Here is a 12,900-nt window from a genome sequence, read left to right as displayed (position 1 = left end):
TTCAGCTGTTCAATTAGTAATTAACAGAAAGCAAAGCGATGGCGGAAAAGACCAGTGATTCGCCATATCCATTGGCGCCGAGCAATGGCCATTCACAAAATGACCAAGTATCGGCATCGGCTAACTCAAATGACCAAAGGAAAAGAAACCGAATTAAGTGCCTGTTGTATATACTACTCTTTGCCGTGTTCCAGATAGGAGTTATATTGGTTTTCTTATTAATGATCATGCGTGCAAAAAACCCGAAGTTCCGAGTTCAAGCATCATCGTTCGTGGACAGTGACTTTAACATTGGAACGGAAGTTTCCCCTTCGTTCGACCTGCGAATGAATACACAATTCACGGTGAAGAACACGAATTTTGGTGACTTCAAGTACGAAGTTGGCATGGTCACGTTTGCTTACAGGGGCACATCGGTTGGGGAGGTCACGATCAAGAAGGGTCGAGCTGGGATTAGGTCGACCAAAAAAGTCGACGTTGTTGTCGAGTTGAGGTCGAGCAGTTTGTCATCGAACACGACGGATGGGGAATTGGGGAGTGATATTAGCTCGGGAGTTCTGCCATTGACGAGTTATTCAAAGTTGGAAGGGAAGATTCATATGATGAAGGTGATAAAGAGGAAGAAATCTGCTCGAATGAATTGTACTATGGAAATTGATATCCATTCCAGGAAAGTGGGAAATATTATATGCAAGTGAAGACGCTGGTTAAGGTTGTCGGAATTTTGTTTACTTTGTCTTGTTTACAGCAGCAATGGGATATAGATCTGTGTTTTATCGTTTATATTCAATAGTGAATTGAATCTTAATTTGATTTTCATTATTATTGTTTAATTACATGGTAAAAGTACACAAATGGTCCCGGACTATGGTGCATGCCTTTGCTGAGTCTACAAGTATTTAAAGTTATAAAATGTCCTCGGATTATAGTATGTTATGTTAAGTCTCTCAACTATCAAAAGTTATAAAATGGTCACCCGACTATTTATATGTTTTAAATTCTTTCTTTTTTGTTAAAAAATTCATGATCGTCTGAGTTGGACGTTAACATGTTTACTAGGATTTGATAATCATTTGTGATTCTTTAACGACGTCTCAACTCAAATTGCTGTAAATTTTTTAACGAAAAATGATGAGTTTGAAATATATGAATAGTCGGTGACTATTTTGTAACTTTTAATAGTTGATGAACGCATCAAAGCAACACCCTATAACTGAGGACCATTTTATATACTTTACCCTTAATTATAATAAAAATATTTAAACATGATATCTTAAATGTTAAGCTAATAATAATATCAATCAAATTACTAACAGGGTTAATTCAAGCGGTAAACATGGTCTCGAGTTCGAGCCCTTGTGTATGTAGAAAATCTTTACTCGGAGATTCACTCACCAAAACCATGTGTGCAAGGCGGATTAGTCCAAATTAGTCAAGGCGAAGCCTTAGAACCGGGAGGGAAACCAAAATAAATAATAATAATAATAATAATAATATCAATCAAGATTAATAATTAATTTTAATAGTCGATGAACTCAACAAAGCAACACCCTATAACTTGGGACCATTTTATATACTTTACCCTTAATTATAATAAAAATATTTAAACACGATATCTTAAATGTTAAGCTAATAATAATATCAATCAAATTACTAACAATGTTGGTTCAAGCAATAAACAAGATCTCGAGTTCGAGTTATTGTGTATGCATAAAATTCCTACTGAGAGACTCACCCACCAAAACTAGGTGTGCGAGGCAAGTTAGTCCAAATTAATCAATATGAAGCCTTGAAACCGGGAGGGCAACCAAAATAAATAAATAAATAAATAATATCAATCAGAATTAGTAATCAATTGATTCCGTAAAACATGTTTAAACACAACTCTCTTTAAATTAATCTTCCATATTTGCACTTGCGGAACCTATGATTTGTTCCTTTAACTTCTCAAAGTTACCATTTGGTCAACTATATGGGCCTATCCAATTTCTACATACGGATCTTACCAGCAATGCTTCGGCCCAAATAAAATACAAAAAGTATATAAAGGGAAAATATACATTTTGATACCTAAAGTTTACTTCAAAATTCAATTTTGTACTTTAAGTTTTCCTATATCTAATTAGATACCTGAACTTGGCTTTGAAATTAAAATTGACAAATGAAGTTATTTTAGTTGAATTAGGTGCCAAAACTAGGCTTGGTTTCAAATTAATACACAAACGTGACTTTTCATCAAATACAATATTTATAATAATTGACTTATTTGAATTAATTTAAATCATCAAATTTATTTTAAGTACTAATTTCAACATTGAAATCAAATTCAGGTAACAGCAAATATGTATGTGCATCGTATTTTTCTACATTTTTAATTTGAATGAACGTGTTATACATTTTAAAAGGGGATGTTAAAGGTTCTGAGTTCAAACAATTGCATTTACAGAATGTGTTATTGTCGCAACCGTCTTTTCATTGGGCCCGGAATTGGGCTTCAACTTGAAATATTTGGGTTAGAGTCGCCACCGATCATTTATTTAAAAATAAATGGGTTGACCGGATACCTTGTAATTTACCTAATCTGCGTCTTACCAAAGATGTGTCGGATTCGGGAGTCGGTTATAGTCAAGGAAGGGTTAGCACCCTTGAACTATCCTTTCGGTACTATGTAATTTCCAGTTGTCTTTAGTTAAGAAAAATATAAATTTAAATTAAGAGGTAAAATAGCGATCTCGACTACTTAAAATTGATTGATTTGAAAGCGAACCCTTTAAGGGTCAAAATGTGTATTAGAAAAGGTGATGAAAATAAATTAAAAAAATAAAGAAAACGAAATGAAGAACAAAATAACAATAAATGATACACCAAAAGTAACATAATCGACATGGAGATATAGAACATGAAGGAAATAAGAACGAAGACAAGTATGCCAACATATGATAAGGTAAAAAATGAAAGAATAAAGAAATAAGAAAATAAGACACAATAAAACGAAAAAAGGAAAGAATAAATAAATAAATAAAGCATAATAAAAGTGAAATAAAATAATCTATATAGATGTAAAATAATAAGAATGAAATACAATGTACATATGTATATATAAAAAAAATGTAAAATAATAGCGTATAAAGTAAAATAAATAAAATTAATAAAAACATATAATAATATTGATACCATATATATATAATAGCTAAATATGAGAGAGAGAGAAAAATATATATAATAATACTAGAAAAACTAAATAATGAAAATAAATATAATAATAAAAAGTAAAGGAATAATAAGATAAAATACAAAATATATACATATATATATATATACATACATAATATAACATATAAGTAAAATAATAATATACTAATAATACATATATACGAGAGTGAAATAAAAAACTAATAATAATATAAAATATATATAAATATTATAATGTAATATAAAAAGATAATTAAAATTAAAATCCAGAAAAAGGATTAAATTGAAAGAACTATAAGCTAGGGGTCAAAATTCAAAGCAATATTAAGGGTTAATTTCAATTTGGGGGGGAAAATAACTCTTTAAAAGATACGAGGGACTAAAAGGGTAGTTTACCCTATTTTATTTGAAACACTCGGGTATATATGCTAAAAAAAACTAAACCCTTCATTCAATCCATTTCAAAAGCCAGAGCCATCCTCTTTCCCAGTTTCTCTGTAATGTTCTTGAGCTTCCAAGAATAGAGGCCGTGAGCCGCCTGAGAATGGTGACCACCGCCTCGCCGCCGCTCATCGGCGATGGTCTACCCTGAAACACGCTTCTTTAAAAAGCCATTCTCTTCCCACAACCCAAAAATCCCAGTAGATCTTCGAAAATCGTCTTAAAAAACGCAAATCTGGGAAATAGGTTTCGAAAATAAAGGCCTCACTTCGTTCATCGGCCAAAACGTTTTTTTTTGGTTTTGAAGTCAAATCTCAAGCAACACTCAACATGCAACAGTGAGAGACTAGCGAACAGAGGTAAAAGATGCTACCTTCCTCTTATTTCCTTTTCGAAATTGTTACAAAAGGCTTCGAAATTGCTTGATATTTCTCTCAATATTGCGTGTGACTTTCTTGCCAAATTCGTAGTATCCCCCCTCATAATGAATTCGATTACATCTATTTATACTGAAAAAACCTATTTTTAGATTACATCCTTGAGTCCTATATAGACTAAAACACTGCCTTATTTGTTGGTGATGGAATCCTACTAACACACGTCCTTTATGTTTATTGAATGTGCGAGGAACGGCCGTGAAAAACGGCGTGCAGCTGACCAAGCGGCGCTGGATGAGATAGGGCAGCAACAACTAGGGTTAATCTGGGCCCTTGGATCCTCCCTTGATCCGACGGTTGGTGTGGAGTGGCGCTGGAACGAGGTGTGTATCTAGGGTTTCCAAACAGACCCTAGTTTGCAATGGGTCGTGGGTCACTGTTGCTGGGCTTGGTCCACTGTTGGGCCAGCAGACTGGTCTTGTAATCTGATTTTGGTCTTGCAATATGCAAACAATAAATAAAATTAATACTAATATATATATGTATATATAATATGTAAATATTATAAAAGTGTGGAGACGAAATTATGTGTCTACAGCTGCCCCTCTTTGCTCATTATCGTGTAACGAAAATAGAGCAAAGATTAAAAGACACAAATTTCGTCCTTATCGAATGCCCTCCGTCGTAGAGTTGAAATCCGATATTAAGACTAGTTTGTCAATTACGAAATGACATCCTCGTCGTGAGGTTGAGTCAAAACTCGAATATTTTGAGCACGAATTCCCTCATCGTGAGGTTGAAAACGAGTTCAACGCTCTTGGAAAGTGGTCTCTGAATCTTCTTCTGGCTCAAGATACTTCGTCGTGAAGGTGAAACTTGACCTGAAGACTTTGGTGTTGTGGTGTTACAGATGACTCTCTCATCGTGAAGTTGAGTCAATCTGTTTGTGAAGTTGGAATTGGGAAATTGTTTATTGACAACCAGCGGTCCCTTCGTCGTGAAGTTGAACTTGTGTTGTCTGGGGCCCAATTTCTTTCGTTGTGAAGTTGAAATTGGCTCTGAAATTGGCTTTGAAATTGGGAAGTTGTTTATTGACAACCACCGGTCCCTTCGTCGTGAAGTTGAACTTGCGTTGTCTGGAGTCCAATATCCTTCGTTGTGAAGTTGAAATTGGCTCTGAAATTGTTTATTGACAACCAGTGGTCCCTTCGTCGTGAAGTTGAACTTGCGTTGTCTGGAGTCCAATATCCTTCGTTGTGAAGTTGAAATTGGCTCTGAAATTGAGAAATGTTTGTTGACAACCAGCGGTCCCTTCGTCGTGAAGTTGAACTTGCGTTGTATGGAGTCCAATATCCTTCGTTGTGAAGTTGAAATTGGCTCTGAAATTAAGAAATGTTTGTTGACAACCAGTGGTCCCTTCGTCGTGAAGTTGAACTTGCGTTGTCTGGAGTCCAATATCCTTCGTTGTGAAGTTGAAATTGGCTCTGGGTAAAACCTGCAAAGATATGCTTATATGTGATGTTATGGATGTCATGCTCTTAGGTATGCCTAAAATGCATATGCAACATATGTTATTCTGGGCTCTGGAGAGAAATCTCGATCTTGGGTGGCCTGTCGTTGTTGACTCTTGATTTTGAAAGCTTGAAGTTCCGATCTCTGATGTTTGAATCTGATGTGCACATTCTTTTTTTTGTTTTTTTTACTTTTTTTTTTGTTTTTTGTTTGTTTTTTTGTTTTTTTTGGGAGATGCTCCTCAACCATCTCAAGCATGTGCATGAGCCTTGATCGGCTTCTGGGTACATGTACTTTTCAATGAATCTTTGTACAGTAATATACGATTATCTTTCACAAAAAAAAAATAAATCATTAAGTTTAAATCTAATTCCAGATGCTCAAAAGGAATTAGAGGAAAGATTGTCTTTATTCATAAGGGAGGAGAAGAACAAATAATAAATGGCAAACATTCTAGAAAACGAATACCCGATGATGTGTAAATGTCTTAGATCTCGACAATGTGGACACTTCTGAGCTGAAAAGCCGTTTGGTGACCTTGAATGCAGCCTTTGCCAAGGGATCTTTGAAAATGCGACAACGTTTGGGAGAGTGCAACATTTCTCCGATTTGTTGAGTTCGTAGAAGATTCATGTGCCGGGATTTCATCTTGGACCCATCCTTGGTTGCAATACGCCCTTTGCGGGTTTTCATCTTGGACCCACCTTATTTTCTCTTCTTTTGTTCTTTTTTCCTCTTTTTCTTTTTCTTTTCTCAATTTAGGGCGCCCTTTCGGGTTTTCACCCTAAACGTTCTTTTCTTCTTCTTCTTCTTTTTTTTTCAACTTAGGACGCCCTCTCGGGTTTTCATCCTAAGCGAAGTATTTCTTGACTGCGTCCGAGTTAATGGGATGTGGCAGTTCAGGTCCGTCCATTTCAGCTAGGATGAGGGCTCCTCCGGAGAAAGCCTTTTTCACGACATAAGGTCCTTTCCAATTTGGCGTCCATTTTCCTCGGAAATCTTTCTGGACTGGCCAAATTCTTTTTAGCACTAGATCCCCTTCGCGGAATATTCTCGGGCGCACCTTTTTGTCATGTGCCCGAATCATTCGTTTCTGATAGATTTGACCATGATGAATGGCTTTCAGTCTTTTTTCCTCTATCAGATTAAGCTGATCATATCTGGATTGTACCCACTCTGCATCGTCTAGTTTGACTTCTGTCAAGACCCGAAGAGACAGAATCTCGACTTCAATGGGTAGGACTGCTTCCATTCCATAGGCTAGTGAAAACGGAGTTGCCCCAGTTGAGGTTCGTACCGAGGTTCTATAAGCGAACAAAGCAAAAGGTAACTTCTCATGCCAATCTTTGTAAGTTTCAGTCGTTTTCTCCACTATCTTCTTAATGTTTTTGTTTGCTGCTTCTACTGCTCCGTTCATCTTTGGTCTGTAAGCAGTGGAATTGTGATGTTTTATGTTGAACTGTTCGCAAGCAGCACTCATTATCTTGTTGTTCAAGTTTGTTGCGTTATCAGTGATAATCCTTTCAGGTAGACCATACCGACATATAATTTCTTTCTTCAGAAACTTGCAAATAGTGGATTGAGTGACACTGGCATATGACGCAGCCTCTACCCATTTCGTGAAATAGTCAATTGCTACGAGAATGAAACGGTGACCATTCGAAGCCTTCGGATGGATTTGCCCGATAACGTCCATGCCCCACATAGAGAAAGGCCATGGTGACGTTATTACATGAAGCAGATGGGGTGGAACATTTATCTTGCCTCCATAAATCTGACATTTATGACATCTCCTAGCATAGTTGATGCAATCGCTTTCCAGTGTGGACCAAAAATATCCACATCTCATTATTTGTCTTGACATCATATGCCCATTTGCATGTGCTCCACAAACTCCATCATGTACTTCTTCCACTATCATTTTTGCCTCTTTAGCATCGACGCACCTTAACAGAACTTGGTTATGGCTTTTCTTGTATAAAACCTCTCCGTCAAGGACGTATCCAGCTGCCAACCTTCTAAGGGTTCTTTTATCAGTTTCGGTGGCTTTTTCTGGATAACTCCGATGCTTGATATACTGCAGAATGTCATCGTACCAAGGCTTAGTGTCTTTCACTTCTTCAATTTGGTAACAATGAGCTGGGTACTCATACGACTGCATGTTAATTGGCATCATTTCAGACTCCCCACCAGCCCTGAATGCGGCTGCCAATGTAGCTAAAGCGTCAGCCATCTGATTTTCTTCTCTAGGTACGTAGTGGAAGGTGACTTCGTCGAGCTCTTCAAGTAGATCCAGCACTAGTCTCCGGTATTCTAACAGTTTTATATCCTTAGTTTCCCATTCTCCTCGGAGCTGATAGATTACTAAAGCTGAGTCACCATACACCCGCAAAGTCTTTATATTTTGCCCCAATGCAGCCCGAATTCCCAAGACGCATGCTTCATATTCAGCCATGTTATTGGTGCAATCAAAGTTTAGTCTGCTGGTAAATGGGTAATGACTCCCTTCCGGAGAGATCAGGATTGCCCCGATGCCATGTCCTAATACATTTGATGCTCCATCGAAATGCATTCTCCAGGAGCTGTCTGTTGAAGTATCTGCTTCTTCTAAAGATATGGCCATCAAGTTTTCATCTGGGAAATCAAAGTCCAGCGGTTCAAAGCTCTCATCAGTTCTGCTTGCCAAAAAATCAGATATGGCACTGCCTTTTACCGCTTTTTGGCTCACGTATTCGATGTCGAATTCAGACAAAAGCATCTGCCATCGGGCTAACCTTCCGAATAGAGCAGGTACACCCATCATGTATTTTAATGGGTCTAACTTGGAAATCAGCCAAGTGGTGTGATACAACATGTATTGTCGGAGTCTTTTTGTAGCCCAGACCAGAGCACAACAAACCTTCTCCATAGGAGGATATCAGACCTCGCAATCGGTGAACTTCTTGCTTAAGTAGTAGATGGCTCTTTCCTTCTTCCCGGACTCGTCATGTTGACCCAGGACACACCCCATGGAGCTCTCGAATATGGAGAGATACAAGAACAGAGGTTTTCCTGGGATAGGGGACATCAGGATAGGAGCGTGGGACAGGTACTCTTTTACCTTCTCAAATGCAATCTGACAGTTTTCATCCCATGTTCCAGGGCTGTTTTTTCGGAGAAGGCGAAAGATTGGATCACACTTGTCAGTTAACTGAGATATAAACCGGGCTATGTAATTCAATCTTCCTAAAAAACCTCGGACCTCCTTTTGTGTTCGTGGAGGAGGTAGACTCTGGATAGCCTTAACCTTATCAGGATCAACCTCAATGCCTTTTCTACTGACTATAAAGCCTAATAGTTTCCCGGATATCACCCCGAAGGTACACTTGCTAGGGTTCAGTCGTAACTGGAATTTCCTCAATCTTTGGAAGAGCTTTCTCAGATTCTTGACATGTTCATTCTCGGTCTGTGCCTTGATAATCATGTCGTCGACATAAACCTCGATCTCTTGGTGCATCATGTCGGGGAACAAGGTCACCATATCTCTCTGATATGTTGCCCCAGCATTCTTTAATCCGAAAGGCATCACTTTGTAACAGAAAGTTCCCCACATTGTGACGAAAGTGGTCTTCTCCATGTCTTCGGGATGCATTTTGATCTGATTGTACCCCGAAAATCCATCCATGAATGAAAAGTAGGCGTTTCCGGCCGTGTTGTCCACCAGAGTGTCTATGTGTGGCAGAGGAAAGTTGTCCTTGGGACTTGCCTTGTTAAGGTCCCGGTAATCTACACACATGCGTACTTTCCCGTCCTTCTTCGGCACAGGCACTATGTTGGCCACCCACTCCGGGTATTTGGCTACTTGGAGAAAACCGGCATCAAATTGCTTCTTGACTTCTTCCTTGATCTTAAGGAACATTTCTGGTCGCATTCTTCTCAGTTTTTACTGCACAGGTTTGAATTCTGGTTTGATTGGCAGTTTGTGAACTACCATATCTGTGTCTAGTCCCGGCATGTCTTGATACGACCAAGCGAACACATCCCCGTACTCCTGAAGTAAGACTATCAGGTTTTTTCTTACTTCAATCGAAAGAGTTGTGCCAATTTTAAGCTCCTTTCGATCTTCCTCAGTGCCCAAATTTAAGATTTCGATCGCCTCCTCATGTGGCAGTATTTGCTTTTCTTCTCTTTCTATCATTCTCAACAATTCGGTAGGCAAATTGTACTCCTCTTCATTATCGCATTCATCAAATTCCCCAATACAAATGGTTGATTCAAAATCCACCTCCAGATCAGGATCATCAGTGCCCACATTATCGTTATCTGGGAACCTGAAAAGAGAAAAATGTGCATGTGTGAGAGGATAATATCCCACACGGAACGGTCAAGAGCTAACTTTGAGAGTAACTGGAAAATGAAGTACCAGAATGAAGGAGATAGACAATGAATTCAAAAATAAACGAAAAATTGGTTTGCCATGGAAAAGAAAAGATGCATCTTTTATTAAAATTAAACAAAACGTTTATTCACCCTTACAAAAGATCACCTATTACCCCGGGTATAGGCAAATAGGGATAGTTCGAATATTACTCTGAAAGATTCTTGTAAACCACAGGTAGTTCTTCCATCGACCATCTGCTAGGCACGAACCCATGTGGCAGAGGGCATATCTCGGATCTATCTCCGTTGTCGACATCTTCTGTGGTCACGGCATTAATGTTCAGATCTTCCAGAGCCGTTTCTAACTCGGATATGGTGGTCTCAAACACATAACCACCTGACTTGAATGTTCTGAAAAGCGGCGGGAATGTCATAGGCTTCCATTGGAGTTCGTTTCCAGTCAATCTGGCCAATCTTCTCTCCCGGTTCTTTTGGATTTACTTTCTCTTTTCATGATAACTGGGCTGAAAACCGAGCCCAAATTGGTCTAATTTTGAGATAGGAAGGACAGGATTGATCATTCATTGCAAATATTTCCCAAAACCTCTCCCGGTTCTGGTGCCTCGGCTCAGGGTTTGCTTGATCTCCATCCTTGTGCATTTGGAGAGTCGAGGTCTTGGGATTCTCTTTCCTTTCACCACGAATGTGGCATTCACAAACTCCAAGGAGCGGAACAAACATTCTACAGCTTCCTCGTCTACTTCGATGTATGGAGCCTCCGTGGTCACGCTTGCCACGATATCTTCCTTAGCGTTGATAATTACTAAGGCACCGTCAATAACAAATTTAACTTTTTGGTGCAACGTGGAGGGTACTGCTCTGGCTTGATGAATCCATGGCCTTCCCAAAAGACAGCTATAGGACGGCATGATATCCATCACAAGGAACTCAACATCATAGGTGGCTGGTCCGATGGTTAATGGTATCTCGATCTTTCCGATTACCTCTCTTTTGGTCCCATCAAATGCTCGGACCACATTCTGACAAGCTCTCATATGAGAGGTATCTATTGGTAGCCTCTTCAACGTAACCAAAGGCATCACGTTCAAGGCCGAACCATTATCGATTAAGACACTTGGTAAAGCGTGCCCCTTACAGTAGGTAGTAATATGTAACGCCTTTGTTCGGCCTCTTCCTCCGGATGGAATCTCATCATCTGAAAACGAGATGAGATTATCATCTTGAAGTACGTGTAGGTAAGTTGTGGAGCTGTTATACAATGTTGTACTCGCTATGTAACATCCGCATTACCGGGTTAGTGACCAAATTGTAAAGTTTCAGAATTTGGTGACTAAAGTAGGATAATTGAATAGTTTAATGACTTCTTGGAAATATGATGAAGGTTATTCAGTAATTATTAAAGGAAATAAAGGGTAAATTGGTCATTTGACCAGAAAGATTTTTTTTATCTTTCTTTTAAGGGTTATAAAACACGTGGGATATGAGATAATTATCCAGAGTCTTCTTCTCCAGCTTCTTCTTCTCCCCGTAAGCCTCATTTAAAGGTGAGTTTAATTTAAGCTGTTTAATTCTTGGATTTATAAGTTGATTTTGATTCTTGGAGTATTATATAAGCTTAAGGAAATCTTATATAAGCTTAAAACATCAAGAAGAGAGAATGAGAAAGGAATTTCTATTAAAATATTAGAAATGAACTTTTGATATAGAAAGGTTTTTGAAATTCTAAGGATGAATTTGACTTGTCAATGGTTAAATTAAGAGATTTGGAGTGATAGAATTGGATTTAGAACATATAGAAAATTTGGTATGATTCTTGAATCTCATAAAGAAGATAGGATTTTGAGGTTAAAGATGATTTACATGGATATAAGTTGGTTCAAGTAATGGTAATTGAGTTTAATGTCAAAATAGGGGCTTAAAATAGAAGAATTAAGGGAAGAGTTGATGATTTACGTGCTAAAACGTCAGTTCTGGGCAATGTGCATCGATGCACATTCATTGTGCACCGATGCATCGATGATAAATACCAGAAATTGTTTAAGGTGCATCGATGCACATGCAGTGCATCGATGCATGAATTTAAATAGAAAACATCGAATATGATTTATGCATCGATGCATAAGGAGTGCATCGATGCATCCCCATTAAATACAAACATCGAATAGGATTTATGCATCGATGCATGGTGTAGTGCATCGATGCATACCTTCATTAAAAGATGAAATTGGCTTTTCTTTGAGACTAAGGAGTGATAGTTTCGAATATATCAATCAGTATACTGATAAGTATTAATGTATTATTATGTAGATATAGAATGAAAGCTTGTTCCGGAACAAACTAAGGATTAGGATTGATTCAAACAACGAGGCCCAGGTGAGTGCATATTCAATAGTATATGATGTGCGATGGGAATAAGACTTGCGATGAGTCTATTTCCTGAAGTGTTACACATGAATGCATGATTAAAGGCATGAATTGAATATGCATGTATGTATGCTTGATTATATGGATTGATCTGTTCTTTTATGTGTTAGGTGAGAAAGTATAAGTGATTACATAAGAAAGGTTATGAATTATATGAGATATAAACTATGTGATCATAGTAAAATATAATTATTATTATATGATAAGTGAAATAAGCTGGATAATATTGATATATATGATGAAGTGAGAATAGTACACTAACTAGGAGATTTGAACATAAATGATAAGATGAACATATAAGATAAGCTAGATGGGAAAGATTCATATGTTTAAATAAAACTATAACACAGGGGTTGTATGATAGAAATTTATGAAGCTATATGAGGAGATTATAAGAGTTATATGAAATTGAATTAAGTAAACAGATTAGATTATATACATAAAGAAATAATAGAAGTGAGATGTGTTTATAAGTCTGACATAGATGAATATGAATATGAATTATAAGAGTGTTATATGATTTATATTAGGATAAATCTTGAGAATATATATATATATATATAGGTAGATATGA

At 37.6% G+C, this 12,900-nt stretch overlaps 1 protein-coding gene across 1 annotated transcript; it reads left to right on the top strand.

Annotated features, from left to right (window-relative positions):
* Window positions 1-753, top strand: LOC120116544 (late embryogenesis abundant protein At1g64065-like). Its single transcript, XM_039137012.1, has one exon. The coding sequence runs from the start codon at window positions 39-41 to the stop codon at window positions 696-698; it is 660 nt and encodes a 219-aa protein (XP_038992943.1). The 5' UTR covers window positions 1-38; the 3' UTR covers window positions 699-753.
* The last annotated feature ends 12,147 nt before the right edge of the window (window positions 754-12,900 follow it).

Source organism: Hibiscus syriacus, unplaced genomic scaffold (genome assembly GCF_006381635.1).
Source record: "Hibiscus syriacus cultivar Baekdansim isolate YM2019G1 unplaced genomic scaffold, ASM638163v2 tig00000916_pilon, whole genome shotgun sequence".
NCBI classification, from domain to species: domain Eukaryota; kingdom Viridiplantae; phylum Streptophyta; class Magnoliopsida; order Malvales; family Malvaceae; genus Hibiscus; species Hibiscus syriacus.
Note: the sequence above shows the minus strand (reverse complement) of the source record. Positions and strands in the feature narration are given on the sequence as shown.